General features: G+C 43.1%; 1 protein-coding gene across 2 annotated transcripts in view; it reads left to right on the forward strand.

Moving 5' to 3' along the window:
- The first annotated feature begins 2910 nt into the window (after nucleotides 1–2910).
- Nucleotides 2911–22953, forward strand: part of LOC120059442 (oxysterol-binding protein-related protein 2-like) — a 29244-nt gene continuing 9201 nt past the window's right edge. The window contains exons 1-10 of one of the 2 annotated variants that reach the window (XM_039008489.1): nucleotides 2911–2992; nucleotides 17214–17401; nucleotides 18264–18387; nucleotides 18746–18821; nucleotides 19019–19153; nucleotides 19244–19341; nucleotides 19604–19786; nucleotides 19998–20105; nucleotides 20450–20539; nucleotides 20927–21050. In XM_039008489.1, coding sequence (XP_038864417.1) covers nucleotides 17365–17401; nucleotides 18264–18387; nucleotides 18746–18821; nucleotides 19019–19153; nucleotides 19244–19341; nucleotides 19604–19786; nucleotides 19998–20105; nucleotides 20450–20539; nucleotides 20927–21050 — 975 coding nt within the window. In that variant the 5' untranslated portion in view covers nucleotides 2911–2992; nucleotides 17214–17364. Of the gene's footprint in view, nucleotides 2993–17199; nucleotides 17402–18263; nucleotides 18388–18745; nucleotides 18822–19018; nucleotides 19154–19243; nucleotides 19342–19603; nucleotides 19787–19997; nucleotides 20106–20449; nucleotides 20540–20926; nucleotides 21051–22953 lie in introns of both variants that reach the window. The other variant, XM_039008490.1, reaches the window with a different exon arrangement.

Consider the following 22953-nt stretch of genomic DNA (forward strand, 5'->3'; position numbering starts at 1 on the left):
GGAAAATCAGGGCGTGTCAGCTGAGGTACTGGTAAGAGTGAATTAGACTACCCCTGAAATGAATATGACTACTCCTTGAAGTACACAAGCCTATCTGATTATAAAATATACGGCACTTTAATTTCATACACTCAAAGCCTTCTTGTTCAAGCCATATTCGACAAGAATAAAATTGTTTTTGACCTGTAGTTATGATATGCCGAGAGAGAGAATACTTTTTTCCCCTCCGAATCGCTGAAACAAAACCAGCCTGTGGCATACTCTAGCACTGGCTATCTGTGTAATTACCGTACATAATGCTGAATGACTTCTCTGAGGCCGGGCTCAACAACTTCTCTCTCGGGTTGCCATGAACCATCGGGCGATGCCGCTTCAACAATGGCCATAATTATGCACTCTCTCTGTGCAGAGCGATGGATTGCTTGCCTGTGGTTAAACTATTAATAAATTCCCCCTGGTTTTTAGGAGGGTGAGGGTAGACAAGCAGGTCTATGTTTTGTTGAAGAGCCCAGAACTGGGCAGTGCTTGGATGGATAAAATAACACCCTCACTCACCAAATCATCCGACTTTAATATATAACACAACTAGGACAAGAACCTGTCTGATCCACTCAACATCTCATCTGCTCTCAATGAAGGATTGGAAATGAATTGTTATCCTCTCTCTCCCTCCTCTAGTGTCTCTCTCTGATATGAAACTCACAGACACACACCATATGTTTTGCAATCATTGTGGGGACCTAAAATGTATTTAGATTCAAAATCATATTTTCCCTAACCCCTAAACTTAAGTCTAACCCTATCCCTTAACCCCTAACCCCCAACCCTAATCCTAATTCTAACCCTAAATCTAACCCCTAATCTTAAAATAGAACACTAGAATCTGCAGTGAGTGCATATTTGTGACAGGGTCACTGCAGGTCATGGCAGAAGCCTGTCGTCATGGCTTTATAGCGATCTGAGGACAGGTGGGTGTATCAGTGACTGCTGCCTCCATTATCGATGAGCAGAATAGTACAGGACAGCCAAACATATCCCTCATAAACAATGCACTGCATGCTGATTATTGCTATAGGTCTACTCCCATCCCTCCCAGCTCTATTTCTGGTACAGGACATGCTGGAGGTAAGTAGACTGGGATGCAAAATACTCTCCCTGTCAGTTGCTGTACGTGATTGCCTGATGTGTCTACAACGTCTGTCAATGTGATATCATTCACTTTTTAACACAGTTTTACATGTTTGCACAGGAGGTGTCTCCACTACAGTTCAAGTACTTTCCCCCATCATCACCAGCATCATCAGCGAAAGCATTATCAACATCAATACATCGATTACCATTCTCCAGACAGGTGTTGTGAGATGATCCTGAGCCTTCATATGGACATGGTTGCACACCTGACTTTGGCAGTATCCATGAGAGCAGACAGCGAGTGTTGATGGCTGTTGTATAGTAATACCATGCTATTAGGAGATTTCAGATATTAATGATGGGAATGAAAAACAAACAGTAGGCCTATTTTTCATCATCATTCATCAAGTCCCCTGTCCTCTGGAAATTGATTGCTGGGTCAGATATCACTTGTACAGTAATCCCTGTTCACCTTCCTGTACTCCCTGTTAACCCATGACTGCATGGGCACGGCAAGGCACCTGACCGTTCAGGGTCTATAGAGGATGGTGAGTACGGCCCAGTACATCACTGGGGTCAAGCTCCCTGCCATTCAGGACCTCTATACCAGGCGTTGTCAGAGGAAGGCCCACAGACTCAAGCCATAGATAGACTGTTCTCTCTGCTACCGCACGGCAAGCAATACCAGTGCACCAAGTCTGGAACCAACAGGACCCTGAACAGCTTCTACCCCCAAGCCATAAGACTACTAAACAAGACTGCTAAATAACTGACATCATACACACACGCACACACACTTTCACACTCACACGCTACTGCTACTGTCTATTATCTATCCTGTTGCCTAGTCATTTTACCCTTACTATATGTACATAGCTAACTCAATTACCTCGTACCCCTGCACATCGACTCGGTACTGGTACTCCCTGTATATAGCCATGTTATTTTTTACCTGTTATTGCTATTCGTTATTCACTGTGTAGTTATTCCTTGTGTCTCTATCTCTATATATTTAAAAATAGATATATCTTTAGCTCTGCATTGTTGGAAAAGGACCCGTAAGTAAGCATTTCACTGTTAGTACACCTGTTTTTTACAAAGCATATGGCAAATAACATTTGATTTGATTTAGTAATTAGATACATTTTTGGCATACATCTTCTTGTCCCTAATGTGGATAAAAAAACATGTTTTTGTATCCTAAAAAAATGAATACTGTGTGTAATGTTATGTAGTCCACCCACCAGCCAGCCTGTGTGTGTGTATTCTGTATATACACTGAGTGTACAATACATTAAGAACACCTGCTCTTTCCATGACATAGACTGACCAGGTGAAAGTTATGCTCCCTTGTTGATTTCACTTGTTAAATCCACTTTAATCATTGTATATTAAGGGGAGGAGACCGTTTATGGTAGTTGGTGAGAGGAGCACCGGTTTTAGTGTGTCAATAACTGCAACGCTGCTGGGTTTTTCACGCTCAACAGTTTTCCGTGTGTATGAAGAATGGTCCACCACCCAAAGGACATCCAGCCAACTTGACACAACTGTGGGAGTCAACATGGGCCAGCATCACTGTGGAACGGTTTCGACACCTTGTAGTCAACTCCCTGACGAATTGAGGCTGTTCTGAGGGGGGAAAGGAGAGAGGGGTGCAACTCAATATTAGGACGATGTTCATGGTTTATAGGCTCAGTGTTTGTGGATCAGGCGGTCCATTCAAGGATACGCGATTGGCCGGTTGTTAATAAGACCGCCCCTGTTGTCACCTACTTCCGCTTCTGTGTCAATTCACACCGTTTTGTGGTCCTCCTGTCCTTTCAAATTAAGGCAAACGTTACCAGGTGTCCCAACGCTTCAGGTACAGTAATTATGTGACAGTTCTGTGAGTTTTGTGTATGGGCTGTAATGTTACTACGCGTAAACTTTTGCTCCATCTTCGTTTTTTCGACGAGCTCTCGGACTAGCTTCCCAGCTAACATAGGTGGATATGCGCAAGCAAGACAACACGTCAATAATTTGTTTGATTGTGTAGTTGATAGTAAGCTAGGAAGTACATACAGTGTTATAAAGGTTAATGTCGCATTGATCTAGCTAGCGAATACATTGTATACCTGCTAGCTAGCATACAACATAGCTAACTAGCCTCTCCCTCCTAAACGTCGCGTTAACTAGGTTTCTTAACTAAGGTATGCCTTGCAAGTTAACTAATCACGAAAGTAAGATGGCTTGTCAAAGATACATTTACCATTGTCTACAACCGACATCCCACTGACTTGTTTAGTGAATTCGAGGTGGAGTATGACAGACTACTCCCTCCACTTGCCTGTCTGCGTCTATGCTGCGTCTCTGTCAACAAGATAATGAATCATATCTGCTCCATCAGCTAGTGCATAACACAGTATGGGAACGTTAACCTGTCTGTGTCTTTGATGCTGGAGACAAGCAGACCTGGGTTGATTATTTATTTAAATTCTTATATTTTGTGTAAATTGCGTATTTTATATAACATCTGAATACTTAAATTGAAATGTATGTGAAAGTAATTGAGACATTTGAAGTGGTGTTTTTAACCTAGGTCTGGACCCTAGGCTGCTTCATCGTACCATTTGAAGTACCAACATTTTGGCGGAAATCAAGCAATGACCAGGGCCATACAGATGTTGAACAGTGCGTATCCCCCTTCCATTTGTGATGCACAGTTAGAGTAAGGATGAAACCTTGTTGACAGGTAATTCCCCATGGGCATAGCCGGCATAGTAAGCCTTGACTTTCTCCTGACAACCCAGTCAGGACGATAATTGCCCGCACCAGTCAATTAGCATCTATTTCAACCCAAGCATCTCCCAAAACACGGTGGCTTACTTACACAACCTTCAGAGGCCATGTGTGTCAGCACTCCGCTGATCAATGAGGTTAATGCCTGGATGCAAGTCATTACCTTTGAGGAGTATGAATGGAAAAGGCTCACACATGGTTGGTGCTTAGGATATAGAGTTTTGGACTAGAACGCGTCTCTTGTTTGAGTTCAAGGGAGGGTGATGGTCCTCCCAGGTTTCAGGTGACCCTACATTGTGCTGACTCACTAACTTTAGCTTACTCAGTGGAGATGTGTATCTGTAGTCAACAGCAGCACTGTCCTGCCCTGCCTTGGGTTACCTTGTCATCTGTGTTAGAGAGGTTACATTCCTGAAGGCTTTCCCGAGGGGCGCCAGGGTGGGACGTAGTAACTCCTCAATGTTTGTCTGAGTATTTGTCCTTTATAGTTTGCCAATGTAGACACATGCATGACGTGTGTTTGTGGTGCCTTTGTCTGTTAGTTTGAATCACAGAGTACAAGATAAAGCCCCACATTTCCTAGAACTGGAACAATGTAAACCCTTGGCCCTGTGCACTATTAGTCAAAATCAAATACATTTTTATTTGTCACATGCAGATGTTATTGTGGCTGTAGTGAAATGCTTGTGTTTCTAGCTCCAAATGTACAGGAATATCTAACAATTCACAATATACACAACCTAAAAGTTAAATAATGGAATTAAGGAATATATAAATTTTAGGATGAGCAATGTCAGTGGCATTGACTAAATACAGTAGAGTAGAATACAGTTGAAGTCTGAAGTGTACATACACTGAGGTTGGAGTCATAAACTCGTTTTTCAACCACTCCACAAATTTCTTGTTTTAACAAACTATAGTTTTGGCAAGTTGGTTAGGACATCTACTTTGTGCATGACACAAGTAATTTTTCCAACAATTGTTTACAGACAGATTATTTCACTTATAATTCACTGTATCACAATTCCAGTGGGTCAGAAGTTTACATACACTAAGTTGACTGTGCCTTTTAAACAGCTTGGAATTCCAGAAAATTATGCCTTGGCTTTAGAAGCTTCTGATAGGCTAATTGACATAATTTGAGTCAATTGGAGGCGTACCTGTGGATGTATTTCAAGGCCTACCTTCAAACTCAGTGGCTCTTTGCTTGACATCATAAGAAAATCAAAAGAAATCAGTCAAGACCTCAGAAAATCATTGTAGACCTCCACAAGTCTGGTTCATCCTTGAGAGCAATTTCCAAACGCCTGAAGGTACCATGTTCATCTGCACAAACAATAGTACGCAAATATGAACACCATGGAACCCGCAGCCGTCATACCGCTCAGGAAGGAGACGTGTCCTGTCTCCTAGAGATTAACGTACTTTAGTGCGAAAAGTAAGGGGGACGCTTGCAAGCCGAAGAACACCATCCCAACCGTGAAGCACGGGGGTGGCAGCATCATGTTGTGGGGGTGCTTTGCTGCAGGAGGGACTGGTGCACTTCACAAAATAGATGGCATCATGAGGAAAGAAAATTATGTGGATATATTGAAGCAACATCTCAAGACATCAGTCAGGAAGTTAAAGCTTGGTCGCAAATGGGTATTCCAAATGGACAATGACCCCAAGCATACTTCCAACGTTGTGGCAAAATGGCTTAAGGACAACAAAGTCAAGGTATTGGAGTGGCCATCACAAAGCCTTGACCTCAATCCTATAGAAAATTTGTGGGCCGAACTGAAAAAGCGTGTGCGAGCAAGGAGGCTTACAAACCTGACTCAGTTACACCAGCTCTGTCAGGAGGAATGGGCCAAACTTCACCCAACTTACTGTGGGAAGCTTGTAGAAGGCTACCTGAAATGTTTAACCCAAGTTAAACAATTTAAAGGCAATGCTACCAAATACTAATTGAGTGTATGTAAACTTCTGACCCACTGGGAATGTGATGAAAGAAATAAAAGCTGAAATAAATCATTCTCTATTATTATTCTGACATTTCACATTCTTAAAATAAAGTGGTGATCCTAACTGACCTAAAACAGGGAATCTTTACTCAGATTAAATGTCAGGAATTGTGAAAAACTGAGTTTAAATGTATTTGGCTAAGGTGTATGTAAACTTCTGACTTCAACTGTACATATGAGATGAGTAAAGCAAAAATATGTAAACATTATTAAAGTGACCAGTGATTTCAAGTCTATGTATATGTGGCAGCAGCCTCTAAGGTGCAGGGTTATGTAACCAGTTGGAAACTGTCTAGTGATGGCTATTTAACAGTCTGATGGCCTTGTGATAGAAGATGTTTTTCAGTCTCTCGGTCCCAGCTTTGATGCACCTGTACTGAACTCACCTTCTGGATGATAGCGGGGTTAACAGGCAGTGGCTCGGGTGGTTGTCCTTGATGATGATTTTGGCCTTCCTGTGACATCGGGTGCTGTAGGTATCCTGGATGGCAGGTAGTTTGCACCCGATGATGCTTTGGGCAGACCGCATCACCCTCTGGAGAGCCCTGCGGTTGTGGGCGGTGCAGTTGCTGTACAAGGCGGTGATGTACCACGACAGGATGCTCTCAATTGTGCAGCTCTAAAAGTTTGTGAGGGTGTTAGGTGTCAAGCCACATTTTTTTTCACCCTCCTGATGTTGAAGAGGCGTTGTTGTGCCTTCTTCACCACACTGTCTGTGTGGGTGGACCATTTCAGGTCATCAGTGACGTGTACACCGAGGAACTTGACACTTTTCACCTGCTCCAGGGCGCCGAAGACGTGGATGTTGATTTATGGCAGCGCCCCCGCACCTCTTTGAATCAGTGGTTAGGTTAAATACGGAAGACACATTTTAGTTGAAGGTATTCAGTTGTACAACTGACTAGGTATCCCCCTTTCCCCTTCACTGTGGTCCTGTTGATGTTGATAGGGTTGTGCTCCCTTTGCTGTTTCCTGAAGTCCACGATCAGCTCCTTTGTTTTGTCGGCATTGAGTGAGAGATTATTTTCCTGGCACCACACTCCCAGGGCTCTCACCTCTTCTCTGTAGGCTGTCTCGTCATTGCTGGTAAGCAGGCCTACTACTGTTGTGTCGTCTGCAAAGTTGATGATTGAGTTGGAGGCGTGCATGGCCACGCAGTCATGGGTGAACAGGGAGTACAGGCGGCAGCTGAGCACGCACCCTTGTGGGGCCCCTGTGTCGAGGATCAGCGAAATGGAGGTGTTGTTTCCTACCTTCACCACCTGGGGGTGGCCCGTCAGGAAGTCCAGGACCCAGTTGCACAGGGCGGGGTTCAGACCCAGATCCCCGAGCTTAATGATACACTTGGAAGGTACTGTGGTGTTGAAGGCTGAGCTATAGTCAATGAACAGCATTCTTTACATATGTATCCCTCTTTTCCAGGTGGGATAGGGCAGTGCGATGGCGATTGCGTCTGTGGATCTATTGGGGCTGTAAGAAAATTTAAGTTGGTCTAGGGTGTAAGGTAGAGGTGATATGATCCTTAACTAGCCTCTCAAAGCACTTCATGATAACCAAAGTGAGTGCTATGGGGCGATAGTCATTTAGTTCAGTTACCTGAACTACCTTTCTTGGGTACAGGAACAATGGTGGACATCTTGAAGCAAGTGTGGACAGCAGACTGGGATAGGGAGATATTAAATATGTCTGTAAACACCAGCCAGCCACCTGGTCTGCGCATGCTCTGAGGACGCAGCTAGTGATGCTGTCTGGGCCGGCATCCTTGCGAGGGTTAACACGTTTAAATGTCTTACTCACGTCGGCCACGGAGAAGGAGAGCCCACAGTCCTTGGTAGCGGGCAGCACTGGTGGCACTGTGTTATCCTCAAAGTGGGTGAAGAAGGTGTTTTGCTTGTCCGGAAGCAAGATGTTGTTGTCCGAGATGTGGCTGGTTTTCCCTTTGTAGTCTGTGATTGTCTGTAGACCCTGCCACATACGTACGGCTCTTGTCTGAGCCTTTCAATTGCGTCTCCACTTGGTCTCTATGCTGACGTTTTGCATGTTTGATTGCCTTATGGAGGGAATAACTACACTGTTTCCCCGCTTTCAGTTTTGCGCGAATGCTGCCATCTATCCACGGTTTATGGTTTGGGTAGGTTTTAATAGTCATAGTGGGTACAACATCCCCTATAGACTTCCTGATAAAGTCATATTACCATATCGGTGTATTCGCTGATGTTATTCTTAGAGGCTACCCGGAACATATCCCAGTCTGCGTGATCAAAACAATCTTGAAGCGTGGATTCCGATTGGTCAGACCAGCGTTGAATAGTCCTTAGCACGGGTACTTCCTGTTTTGAGTTTCTGCCTATAGGAAAGGAAGCCGAAATGGAGTCGTGGTCAGATTTGCTGAAGGGCGGGCGGGGGAGGGCCTTGTAGTCGTTTCAAAAAGCTGAGTAGCAGTGGTCTAACATTTTCTCAGAGCGAGTGCTATAGTCAATGTGTTGGTAGAACGTTACAATCCCCAGCTACAATAAATGCGTCCTCAGGATATGTGGTACCTACCTTTTTTTAACCCACTGTTTTCTCTATCCTGTCTTACTCTGAAGCCATATGCTGTATGTCCTTTTCCAAGGTTGACTCACCGCTCGCACTATCAATCTCTCCCGTTCGCTCTAATTTCCATGTGGACTAGCTTTTGTTGAAACTCAGGCTGACCTTTCCCCACTACAGCTGTCAATGGCATTTATTCATAGAGTAGTGGCCTGGCTTCCCTTTCTCATCAAATCAATCTTTATTCATACAGCACATTTCCGACATGGAATGCAACACGATGTTGTATACAGGGGAAAAAACAGTAAAACAATGAAAATGTAAATATTTATTACACAAACACGAGGATAAAAACAACCAAAAGAATAACTAAAAACTGAACGACTAAAAAGCACCCCAAGGAAAAGCAAAGTTAAAAAGGTATGTTTTAAGATCTCTTTTAAATATGTCCACAGTTTCGGCCCCACTCAGGTTCTCTGGCAGGCTATTCCAAAGGCTGGGGGCATAGTAACTTAAGGCTGCCAATCCATGTCTCTTAGTCCTAGGCTTTGGGATGGTTAAAAAGAGAGTGCCAGAGGACCTGAGGGACCTACTGGGTAAAGAACTTCAAAGCATGTCTGACATGTATTGTGGTGCACAATTGTGGATTGACTTAAAAACCAATAGAAGATTCTTTAAAAATAATTCCAGAACTCACAGGCAGCCAGTGCAGGGACCTTAAAACCGGTGTAATGTGTGCTCTCCATTTGGTCTTGGTCAGTACCCGTGCTGCAGCATTCTGTATGTTTTGCGGTTGACCAATTTACTTTCTTGGGTAGACCAGACATGAGCGCATTACAGTAGTCAAGCCTGCTTGTAATAAAAGCATGTTTTTCACACAGAAAAAAGAACGCAGAAACAGTGTCTTGCTGCGTTTTGTAAACGTAGTTCTAAAATGCTTCTTATTGTAATTTCTGCTTGGCTTCAGTCACGGCTAGCTCCAAATCCAGAATTTTTAAAAGGACACATTTTGTGCTTGAGTTGCACTTCTCCACTCGGATGAGAAAATATTTGCTATCTTGATAAATCAGGTTCCACCCTTTTTTTTCCAGGTACTTTTCTCCGGTGTAGTTTTCTTTCTTCCGGTAGCAAGTTAAAAAGCAATATGAACTTTAAGCAAATCATTAGGACATGTAGCTGGCTACATTCTTTCTATGATAAATATTAGAAATTTGATGGCCATGCATAGTTTTTGCGTAAATAGCCTGAGAAACGGCTACCATACCCAAGGATTAAGGTGGCAGGTGCATAAATTACCCACTCCCGACTCGGAAGTACTGTGTAAGAAAAATAACAGAACAGGACTCTTTCGAGCTCTACGGACAATTCCTTCGATCTTGTGGCTTGGTTTTTTGTCTGACATGCACTGTCAACTGTGGGACCTTATCTAGACAGATGTGTGCCTTTCCAAATCATGTCTAATCAATTGAATTTACCACAGGTGGACTCAAATCAAGTTGTAGAAACTTCTCAAGGATAATCAATGGAAACCGGATGCACCTGAGGTCAATTTCAAGTCTCCTAGCAAAGGGTCTGAATACTTATGTAAATGTGGTATTCCTGTTTTCTTTATTTTTATACATTTGCAAACATTCCTAAAAACCTGTTTTTGCATTGTCATTATAGGGTATTGTGTGTAGATTGAGGAAACATGTAATTTAATCCATTTGAGAATAAGGCTGTAACTTAACTGTGGAAAAAGTCGAGGGGTCTGAATACTTTCCGAATGCACTGTGTATATAAGCAAGCATATCGAACACAAGCAAGACAGACAGGCAGTCAAAATGGCTAAAACCACAGCAAAAGTTAATTTCAGTTTCAAATTGCAAAGTATAAAATGTTTTGGCCATACATGGCCTACCCAATAGTGTGAATACATACCGAAACTAGCCTATCATGTGAACATGTTAAAGTTAGCTTTCCACACACACAACCTCATTATCTCTTAATGGGGCTCCTGGGTGTGTTGGTCCTCTCCCCTTTGTCATTTTGCTCTCAGCTCACCCTTAAGAAGCCACTCTGCTTGCCAAAAGGGATTCTATTCAAATGAGCTAGGCCGTTGCTGTAGCTACCGTTTCTCACAGTCCATGACAGACCGGCCAAGTCCTCACATGCACACAGAGGTGTGTGTGTGTGTGTGTGTGTGTGTGTGTGTGTGTGTGTGTGTGTGTGTCTCGCATGGTAACATCTCTCCCCGGCTTGAGTTCTCTCTTCCCTTCCGGTCTCATCTCTGACTCCCGCTGGCTTTGTATGTTGTTTACCAACCACACAGGACCGTATTAGGAGCAGTATAGAGAATCTGAATGGAACAGCGGGTTGGTAACTGGTGTCTCCATTATTACCAGTGATGTAAAGTACTTTAGTAAAAATACTTGAAAGTACTACTTAAGTCGTTTTTTGGGGTATCTGTACTTTACGATTTTATTTTGACAACTTTTACTTCACTACATTCCTAAACAAAATGATGTACTTTTTCCCATGACACACCCAAAAGTACTCGTTACATTTTGAATGCTAAGCAGGACAGGAAACTGGTCCAATTCAGGCGCTTATCAAGAGAGCATCCCTGGTCATCCCTACTGCCTCTGATCTGGCGGACTCACTAAACACATGCTTTATTTGTAAATTATGTTAGTGTGCCCCTGGCTATCCGTAAAGGAAAAAAAGAAAATGGTGCCGTCTGGTTTGCTTAATATAAGGAATTTGAAATGATTCATACTTTTGATACTTAAGTATATTTTGATACTTAAGTATATTTTATCAATTACATTTACTTTTGATACTTAAGTATGTTGAAAACCAAATACTTTGACTTTTACTCAAGTAGAATTTTACTGGGTGACTTTTACTTTTACATTTTCTATTAAGGTATCTTTACTTTTACTCAAGTATGACAATTGAGTACTTTTTCCACCACTGATTTCTGTCTACAGCTGTAGACCATCAGTCTGTTGGGTTGCTAGTTTCTCATTAGCCTGTTAGTAGTGATCTTCTCGGGGTCTGAAATTGAGATCGGAACTGAATTGGATCCGCAAAATTTCCACATTATCCAGCCTTTATACAACCATTTCAGCAACTATGCAAGAAGAATTAGCAACTTGACCAAAATAATGAACCCGATTTTTGTCCGGACTACATCATCTTGTGCCTTATTGCTTAATTACAGGCTAGAACACTTTACCAATGCAAGAAGATACTAGTAGCTTCCAGCTTTGTAGGCTAGCTTTCGTCGTTAGCTTCCAGCTGAAGCTATCAATTCACTACACTGGTACTTTGTGATAATATGCTGACTTCAAAGCTGATTGTCACCAAAAACCATAGTCATTGGCAAAAACGTTATGCATTCACTTCGTCTCCCTCGGCCTAGTCACGTTTCTCCTGTCTCTCACTGTCTGTGTAAATGACGTCATTAGGTCCTAAAGAGAGACTTTTATGAAAGAGATTGCTTATTCTATGCAAATGTTAAGTACAATAAAATAAGTCCCAAATCGAAAGAAGTGATTGTTTTTCATCAGTATGCCCAAGAAATCAGCCAAAACAAACCCACTAACTCGATGCGTGCACACTCCTACTGAATATGCATTCACCTGACTAGACCTAGGCTACACCTTGATTTTCCCAGGTAATCAATAGATTTACCATTCAAATAAATGATTACCGTTAGGTTGTTAAAAACAAAGGCAGATTTGATTGTATAATTGACATCGATTTAAGGCAGCCTCCCGCAACGCTCTCATTCTTAGGGGTTGGGTTAAATGCGGGGAGACACATTTTCGGTTGAACGCATTCAGTTGTACAACTGACTAGGTATCCCCTTTCCTTTACATGTCTGTCTCAGAAAAATGGACACATTTCAAATGTAATGCTGTCGAGCTCAAAAGATCTGTCTGGATCAAGTGCTGTTCTTTTTTTTTGCTGTGGTATCGTGATGATATAGAGTATTATGATACTTAACCAGGTATCGGTATCGAAGTTAGTTCTGGTATCGTGACCACTAGTTGGCAGTGGTCACGATCGGCAGCTTTTTATAACACACGGCTACAATATTTTTTGTAGAATAGGAGTCAGTCTAACACACACACACACACACACACACACACACAGGAAGATTAACTTGGTCAAGAATGTTTGTTCAGAAAGATTGTGTCTAACTGCATTGTAGCTTTATGCTGACAAATAGGCTAGTCCTTTCACACTTGACTTGACTCATTCAACATTAGTTAACAAACTTTTATTTGAAAGACAATAGCCCAAACTAGCAAATTGAATAAATAAAACAAATTAATGAAATAGCTCAGGTCTTGAAAGAGCAGCTCCTCTCCCACAGCAAGTAGCCTTTTTTACCCCTCAACATGTGCAGATCGCAGTGGCTCGTTTTCAGAAAGCAAATATGCCGGTTTGTCATAAAATGATATTTTGACACATTTGGCTTGATGAAAAGGGACCCCCTGACAATCGTTTTAAGATAATTAAATGTGTGGAATTTGTTGTTTAGGAACGAAACTCTTTCAATATGTCGGATCCGGTCGGTATTCCACATAGCGGGAACCAACCTGTGATCCAACCTGAGGGTCAACTACAGAATTCCAGGCCCAACTTCCAAGGGTCAAGGATGGGTTTAGCAGTGGGAGATCGGTTACTCCTCATTTGACCCAATAATTGATCACTGTCTGCCGTCTTTAGCTCTCCTCACCCCTTAGTTCAAGCATAGATGAGCATAAATGTAATTTGACACATGATTGTGCGTTGTCATAAATTGCCTAAACTTTCTTGTCTGAGGTGAGGTGACTGTAACACTTTTTGGTACTTAAAGCAAATGTGCTGCCTATCCTGTTACAGCACAAAGGCCTGACGCTGTAAGCCATGCAAACCATCTGAGATCAAAGTATCCTCCAAGCTCAAGTCCTAGGGCCCTTTGGCCTGTAGGAGCAGACAGTTGGCGCTCCCAGAGCATTCCACAGATCACATGGAGAATAGATTACATACTGTAGCATTCATGCAAAGAAAAATATTGTAGATAATAGGTTTGGGCAGTATACCGGGGTATTTTGAAAAAGCCACGGGGTTGGTTTTTCAACACCGTCAACAAACTGAAACGTTTTTGTAGCTACTTTTTTAAGCTATTACCTGTAGTCAACTTGTGCAATACGTTAAGAGATAAAGCGGATTTGTGTTCATTTCACCTGTCACATTATTTAATATTATGACGCTTACGGTAGTTCCCCAGAACAGTCGAGCCAGTCACGTGTGTTTTTGTAAATAGTACAAGGGGAGACGACCGGAGCTGGTGAGTCCATAGTGTTCTATATCTATTGGCGGGTCTCGAAGTTACACTTGTATGCAATTCACTGCTAAACATTTGCCATCAGATATCTTATGGCTTTCTGACAGAAGTCGAAAAGCTCTGGATGAGTTATCTGTACAGCTGCCATTTCTTCCATGTGCTTCCTACTAGCTTTTTTTGTTTTCTCCTCCGTTCTTCTCCCATCTGCTCCGCCTACACATGCATGCTTTTCTGAAGGAAGAGCAGCATCACAACTTTGTTCATTTGCACAATTTCTCTCTTTCGGTAGCTACTAGCTATGCTTGTGTAACTTAATGAGCTGGATTTGCCTGTCTTTGCAATTTTAGTTTGTTTTTGCTCGTTAGCATTTAGCTAAAAGTGTATGTGATTTCACTATTTGTTTGTGCTAATTTTGTTAGCATTCTGGTAATTGAGGCCCAATGGGCGTTTGTTGTGTTTTCAGCGCCCCCTTTGTGTGCTATGCCGTTAATACTGTAAATCCTGGGATGAGAGAAGGACGATATGGCCCAAGCCTAGTCGATAACACTTATTGTGAATGTGCGTGACGTTTTGGGATGCAACACTCCCCTTACTTTAGGTGCTAGTTTCTCTCGTGCGGGTGTAACCCTGTCATATTTGCTATATTTCTGTGAAAGTTGGAGGTGAGAGTGCTGTTCGGGTAAGAACAGGTGAAGGATACGAAGGAGTTATAGTTCAGCTATGATCTTTTGGAATCCGGTGCTCTGTATTTGTGTTGATCATACAACAGTGTGGGGAGGTAGGCCTTAAAATATTTTGTATTTTAAGGTATACCGGTATAGATTTGTATAATATCGTATAGATAACGATTTATGTTAATACAGTGCTTCTTCACTGTCAGTTTTGTCCTAGTTTAGTTTTGTATAAAGCAAATCAGAATAGAGAAAGCCCATTAAAACCACTTGGAATGCGTTTGCCGCCATCTTGCATTATTTTCCGTTAAGCGCCGGCCGTCGGCTAATCAGCCGGTTAGACTCGTTTTCAGCCGGCTACTTTTTCCACTTCATATTAACTAGGCTACTTATCGTTTAAAAGTTTTAATTCGCCAGTCCGTCGAGCCCTCTCCCGCTAGAATGATTCGATATGCATCTTCTAGAAATCTGTTGATAGGATAAGAGGCCTGTCAGTCACAAAGCGAGCGATCTCCAGCCTCCCCGGACAATTTGTGTGCACTGTGGTTGGTTGCAGTCAAATTTCTTTACACGGAGGAGGGAGAGAGCACGATGCTTGTGAATTTTACACTTCCCGTGTAATGCAAGTGGGAACGATGAGTCAAAATCAACGACTAATTAGCCTAATTATTGTTTTCTGGCACATTTCATTTATTTTCTTTTGTGGTTCACTTTAGCCAGGTATGTGGAGTCGTGGCGCATTGTATGCTATTTACTGTGCTTTTGATTGACAACTGAACAGCAAGTGTTGACTAGTTTTAAAAAGTTGTCGAACTGTCTGAATAAAGTCGATCCGCTATATCACTTTGCCACTCATAAATCATGCAACGTGGTTGTACCGTGCCTTCAGAAAGTTTTCTTACCCCTTGACTGATTCCACATTTTGTTGTGTTACAGCCTGAATTCCAAATGAATTACATTTTAGATTTGTCACTGGCTTACACACAACACCCCATAATGTCAAAGTGGAATTATGTTTTTAGAATGTTTTACTTAAATCCATGGTATCGCATTGGGACAAGTAAACCAAATGATTTCCTAGGTTTCCTTAACTAGGATGTCGGAGCTTGCCAGATAGTGTCGCTAAAGTGAGCGACTCATCAGTCAGTGTAGCCTACCGATAGAGCTCTGTTTATTTGGCTCCATAATTTGCATATGCTACTGGCAGGCCTAGTCTTTTTGGCGATTATCTGCAGATAAAGTCTAAAAACATTCAATGAAGAGGGTGAATCATCACTGCAGGAACAATAGGTAGTGGAGCGCCTCATTCTTGTCCATCTGTAATAATTAGGGTCCTCGCGGAATCCAGGTATTCAAACGGAATATTCCAAAATCTATTGACCTTAGTCGGGAATCAACTAAATGTATTGAACATGTCATTTATTTGCTGAAGTTTATCGTAAGACTTGGTACAGAATGCGTCAGTGATTTGTGTTTCCTGCAACTTTCTGAAGAAGCAACGAGAAAGCCCCTGTCTGTGTGTGTGCAGTCCTTGTGTCTACCACTTATGCTAATGACTACATTTAACATGAACATTTAAGTCATTTAGCAGACGCTCTTATCCAGAGCGACTTACAAATTGGAAAGTTCATACATATTCATCCTGGTCCCCCCGTGGGAATTGAACCCTGGTCCCCCCGTGGGAAATGAACCCACAACCCTGGCGTTGCAAGCGCCATGCTCTACCAACTGAGCCACACGGGACTACCTTTCTTTCTCAATTCATTGTTAACTACAAAGTAACATATGCCTTCCTGGCAGAATGATATGATGAGTATTTGCATCAATCCAGTGGCCATTTGTTTTGCAAACTCTGCAGTCATATGAGCGCTATAGAAACATTGATAACCAAACAGTCTCTCTATTTTTGGTCCACCAGCCACTGTGGCAGGAAGATTTAAACATCTGCAAGTGGAGTTGGGCAAAAAATGGAATTGTCCTTCGCGGTCCTAGGATCATGCACATCTCATAAGACGACACATTTAGAGCTTTTATTATGCAGAAATGTATTTAAAAAATACCACCGTCATATACCGCCATACACACTTTCATATGGCGTGGAGCACAGGGCCTACACCAACACGGCTTCTCCTCGCTTGTCGATCGGGGTAGAGTCCAAAATTCACCAGTGAGTGTGTTTTGAGGCATTCACTGAGAACAGTCAGTCACCCACCCTAGTCCTCCGACACTCAGTTCACCACCCAGAAAAACCTCCCAGACCAGAGGCTAGGAGACACAGACAGCAGGTAAGGCTAACCCAGAGAAAGGGCGAGAGAGTTCAGGCTAACACCAGATAGACGGAGACTAACAAAGAAGAGCCTCAGGAAATGGCAGCCATTTTGCTCCTGCGTTTGTTTATGTAATAGGAGCACTTTTTATTTAGGCTCATTGGTCCGTGCAGGCAACCTCTCACTGGATCCACTCCTAACCAGAAACCACAACTGCTGGACTAGAGGGACACTAAGGAGAAGACTTAATTTCCTGGTAGAGTGAATGAGTGTGTTGATATGAAATGAATGGGAGTTTGATGAACAGATTGCCTTGTTGTGTTACTATTGTTGATGTGCGGACATTAGTGGTGACCTTTCATGGTCTGGCACCAAACAGGGAAAAAAACTGACTAAAACATGGAGGGGCTACCAGTACTTGTTTTTGTCTTCTGTTGCAAATCATTTTGCTACGGCGTGCACTAATGAATACAATCCTGAACTGTTTATAGTATGTGTCCAGCAGGTTTGCTGTGTGAGCTGCTGCCTGTCCTGACGTGGTTGCGGAGGAGGAAGTTGCCGTGCCAGTGACCAGTGAGGCCCGCTATAGGGACCATGCTCTAGAGGCTCACCTCCCTCTCCGATAGCACCTGGAGGTCCGGCTTTGACCCTGTACAATGAACAACGAGGATAAATTCTACGACGCCGTAACAGGTGGGTGTCCCTGTCCGCACAGGGGGGGCGTACATAATAGAATGACTTACCAGACCTTCAGAGGTAACCACAAACCTGTCGGAGAACACGCACACAGAGGGAGAGAACATTGACAGTTTACATTTTTTTTTTATCACTCTTATCAGGGTCCTGTTCAACAGGTTCAAAGTGGAAGTTCTGAAACGGGAGAAGTTACTTGTTTTAGCAACGTTCTCAAATACATTTTTATCTTGTTTTATACCTAATGAACATGACCCCATTTATTTTTTTTATTTTTATTTTTGTCTCGGTGTTTTGGAATGTTGCTCTGACAACTGTCATGGTCAGGACTCAGGAGTTAGAGGTGTGTCTTTGTACTGTACTTCACACTGTGGCCCAGTGCCACACAATATGCTGTAACCTGAGCAGCTTAACTGACAGCTTCAGTAATGCAGTGGTCTATTCAGCGTCTGATTTTGTCTTTGCCAACAGCAGCAGCGGAGATGTGTGTGCCGTCTCGTCCTCTTATCAATCCCAGATCACATGGCTAGAGGTGTTCCGGTTGACTCGGGCCCCAATTTATTTATTTGAAAATGTTAACGGGGCACCACACCTTTTCTCTTTTCCACGCCTACGATGCTTAGTTCAGCGTCAGACAGTGGCTGTCATGTCACAGTGTGTATCACGTCCATATTGCAGTCAGTTCTGCGGCTCCCCCTCATGTAGTCATTGCTTTGACCTGTAGCCTAATTGCAAGACTGTTTACTTTATTATTATACGAGCATATTATATCATTCTATATTAGGTAACCTTGTCAGGCAAGGTGAGTTGTGTGCAGTATAGCTTTCCCCTAATTTGTGGCCAACCCTTTAATGTGTGTTAGGCTTGGACTCTGATGAGTCGTATGAAGGTGCGTCGGAGGCCAGTTTTAAAGACGCGGGGGTGTACGACGACACCCAGAGGAGCAACGGCTCCACGTCACCGGAGAACGGAATCGGGAAGCGCAGGTACGCTCCGAATCCTGCCGTGTCCTCTCCTCCCGAGTCTTCTCTCTGTTTCTTTCTCTCTGTCGTCGCTCTCTTGCTTTCTGCCGCTTTCTCGCTCTCTTTCTTTATTAGTATCTCTCTCTCACCCCTTCCACATTGTTAATAGCTTTAACCCTGGTAGAAGACTGGCCAGTTCTCATGCTCCTCTTAACTCTAACCCAGTCAGTCCGCATGACGACACCCGACAGGTCAGCCTCTACCATCGCATACTGTATTACTGATAGTCATCATAGGGAGACTCCACTTCCCTCGGATTCTCTGCTAGACACTAATGTTGTCTCTCTGTGTGTGTTTTTGACTTTCTCCTAACATCTTTCAGGACAACGCTACCTGCCCCAATGTTCTCCAGGAACAACTTCAGTGTGTGGGGCATTCTGAAGAAATGCATTGGACTGGTAAGGGCTACAGACCATATCTGAAGAACCACTTTGTGATCACACATGTATCTTTAGACCGTGACGTTCTCTGGGTCTCTACTATGCCAGTGAGTTTGATTTCATCCCACTTGTGTGAAAGTATTTTGCGTTCTAATCTTGCTCATTTTCTGTCTGTGTGTGTGTGTGTGTGTCTGTGTCTGTGTGTGTGTGTGCAGGAGCTGTCCAAGATCACCATGCCCATCGTGTTCAACGAGCCCCTGAGCTTCCTCCAGCGGATCACAGAGTACATGGAGCACACATACCTCATCAACAAAGCTTGCTCGCTGTCTGACTCCATAGAGCGCATGCAGGTGAGAGACTGAATGTAGCTGGATCACAACTAGACTGTGTGTGTGAGCCAGTGAATCCTGTGGCTGACTCCTCCCCTCCGTTCTTCCCAGGCGGTAGCTGCTTTTGCCGTGTCGGCCGTGGCGTCGCAGTGGGACAGGACTGGAAAGCCCTTCAACCCTCTGCTAGGAGAGACCTATGAACTAACGCGGTGAGGGGTCAGGGCTGCAACACTCCCATACAAAGTGACACAGAGAGGAGTTGTAAAAAGCTGTGTAGCTCTGGACAGTTCCTTTCTGTCTTTGACTAGAAATGCACATGTTATTGGCCTTTTTAATAGGATATCTTTACCTGCCTTCAACCATGAATTTAACAACACTTGTTTTCCTCTGCTGACCTTATTTTCAGGAGGCTATGATAACAATCTTTGTCTCCTTTTCACTTCCTCTCCTGCCTACTCTCGCCCCCCCCAGAGAGGACCAGGGCTACAGGCTGATCTCGGAGCAGGTCAGCCACCACCCCCCTGTCAGTGCCTTCCATGCTGAGAGCCTGGTCGGGGACTTTGTCTTCCACGGCTCTATCTACCCCAAACTCAAGTTCTGGGGCAAGAGTGTGGAGGCTGAGCCCAAGGGAACTATCACACTAGAGCTCCTCAAGTGAGTCAAACGTGGGAGGGTGGTAGGGTGGGTGTTTTTGGATCTATACCTGGTCATGGGGTTCTGTTTGGTTGTTTTCTGTGCTTTGTCAAAGCCAGTACCGCTTCAGCTTCTATAACCCTATTTTTCTTTACAAAGTCTCTCTTGTTGTGTGTGAGTCCATTGCACTGAGGCTGTGTTTGCTGCCCCTCTCCTTCCGTCCTCTCCCCAGGCACGGTGAGGTCTATACGTGGACCAACCCTTTCTGCTGTGTACACAATGTCATCCTGGGCAAACTGTGGATCGAGCAGTACGGCACTGTAGAAATCCTCAACCACAGGTGAGTGAAGGACTGGATATTATAGTTGATCTTATTTTTACATTCAATTCCTGGTTTGGAGGCATACAGATGTGTATATATCCACCACTTTCAGCATAGCAGACTTAGGGGTCAATCTTACCTTCCATTTAAGTCAAATGTTCACTTGCAATCATGCATTGACGTCAATGGGACACCAAGTGAAAATTTGTCTTAAGTAGTAGTTAGGATTCGCCCTTTTAATTTGTATTTGTACAGACAGTAGTTGAGCCATAATGGCATGGAGTGAAGACAGTAGTTGAGCCGTAATGGTATAGCATGGTTTGTCTTGTCTCATTGTTCTCGTTCCTTTCTGTCCCGAGCAGTACTGGAGATAAGTGTGTGCTGAACTTCAAGCCGTGTGGCATGTTTGGAAAGGAGCTGCACAGGGTGGAGGGCTACATTCAGGACAAGAGGTATGTGGAGGTATTGGCATCATTCTGATACACCGACTACCGCTTACTTCTCTGGTCCTGAATTCACTGGTCCAGTTAAGTGTTTGCTAACACTTTTGCCTGGGTCGTGTTCAGTAAGGTTTCTGAATGTTTTCTCCCTGCTAAACACGGCCCTGGTGGGTATAATAAATAATATCTTCCATTTAGGAGACTCCAAAGCGACTTAGTCATGCGTGCATATATTTTACGAATGGGTGGCCCTGGGAATCGACCCACATTCCTGAGGTTGAAAGTGCAATGCTCTACCAACTGAGCCGTACAGGACACATAATGGTAGCACAGTGGCATTCTCTGTCAGTACAGCAGTATTTGGTTGCTGATGTCTCCTCCCATCTCTGTCCCTGGCAGTAAAAATAAGCTTTGTGTGATCTATGGGAAGTGGACCGAGTGCATGTGGAGCATGGACCCCCAGACGTACGAGTCCAACAAGAAGGCTGAGAAGAAGGCAGACTCTAAGAAACAGAAGAGTCCGGTGAGTGGGCGTCTCATGACATGGAGCAAATTATATGTATTTTTTTTTTTTTAAATAGCAGGAAAGATATAACAAGTCATACATGTCATCGTCGACATAAAAAAAGAAAGAAATTGGAAACCAGTGGAAAAAACACACACACACACACACACGCATCAACACCTCAGAATCCAGAGAATTAATTTCATAATACTAACGTAGAGCTTGCTTTATTTGCACACAATATAGCTTGGTCGCCCCCAGTGGTCCACCTCCCTGCAAGTTTTTTTCAAAGCAGATTGAGCCTAATAGTCTGTGTGCCGAAATGTTGGTGGTTTCTTACCCAATCAATTACTGGGAGGTTATAGATATGGAGTGTGTGGCTCTTTGTTTTCATAGCTTGTGTTTTATTGTTTGACACATTGTAAATAGGCCTATACAACATTTACTTCTCTTGATAACTCTCCTCTGATTTTGGTTTCCTGACGATTCTGGCAGCACGCCATGACGTTATGCCAAGGTAAAAATAAAAAAAATGTAGTCTACGGTAGGTCACTGTTGGTAGTCTGTAGCCCCTAATGTATGTTCTATATATGGGTCTTTCTATAAATGATGGGGCCAATGTGTGACAATGGTTTATGTGGATCAATGGTTTGAAACAAAAATGAAAAAGATTGTTATGCAGTTCCTCGTGTATTTAGAGAAATAAAAGGGAATTGATGCCAAATTAGCCCGTAACTCCACCGAACAACAACATAGGCCTAGGACTATATATCCTTTAAAATTTGTCATTTCATAACTATCACCAGATTATATCGTGAATAGGGCCTGGCGTCATATCGAGTTAATTCAAATGTATTTAGTAGCGCGGATTTCCAAATGCCTGTATTGCAAGTATCTAGTTTTTTGGTTTGTTTTATGTCCGCTTGTTCTCATGTCTTTTTGGTCTCGTCTCCCTCGCTCTTTCCGTGCTTTGCAGTGCGCACCTTCCAGGACACACAACAAGCCCCTCCCCCTGCCACTCACAACAACAGAGATGGCCTCTTGCTCTCTAATAACAAGCATTCCCCAAACCAAACTTGTGGTTTGGTCCACCAGAATCGGTCATATGGACACCGAAACACATTGAGACATTATTTTACTGTAACAGAGGAGAACTTAACCTTTCTAACGCCCTCTTTGTCTTGACTCCCAAAATGACGCACTGAGCAGACTACTAAACTGGAGTATTAATGAACATTGATTCTAGAAAAACGCTCGGTTTCTGTTGGCACAACATTACGGTACCAAGTAGCCTAAGGCTAGCAGCATTTTAGTGATATGTGCTAGCTGTTTAGTCTGTGTTTTTATAAATGTATAATGAGCTTAAAAATAATTTATATGAGGAATTGACAACTCGTTCTCATTCTGAGAAATAAGCATATTGTTATCCAGGTAGGTAGACCACTTGATTTCAACATCTAAACAAAGTGAACAGGCTAGCATGCTGTTCACAGGTGAAGCACAGGAGGGTATGTTCATAGCAGTTCACCTGAAGTTGGCTAGTCTCAGGGTTGCCAGGGCTAGCTACAATTTCTAGCCCAATGACCACTCAAAACCCGGCCACTAGGCCTGAAAACTACTCCCCAAAAAATGTTTTTATCAGCAAGAGAGGAGTTGGCGTGTTTATCCAATAGGAAAACTATTGGTTCATCACACCAAATGATTTAATCTGAACTGTAGAAGTGAATGGTTAAACCTTAAACACAATGTTAAAAGTGTTAATAAAAGTCACATTGCTCAAAAATAAACACATTTTCAACTGTTGTATGAAAACTGAAAATCAAAAAGCCCCAAGTTTGCTTTTTGGCAAATTTTATTTCATAACAAAATTTGAGTTCATGTTTGGCTCCAGCCCGATGTCCCAGTAATCCATCCCTCTGTA

Source organism: Salvelinus namaycush, chromosome 14 (assembly GCF_016432855.1).
Source record: "Salvelinus namaycush isolate Seneca chromosome 14, SaNama_1.0, whole genome shotgun sequence".
In the NCBI taxonomy this organism is placed as follows: Eukaryota; Metazoa; Chordata; class Actinopteri; order Salmoniformes; family Salmonidae; genus Salvelinus; species Salvelinus namaycush.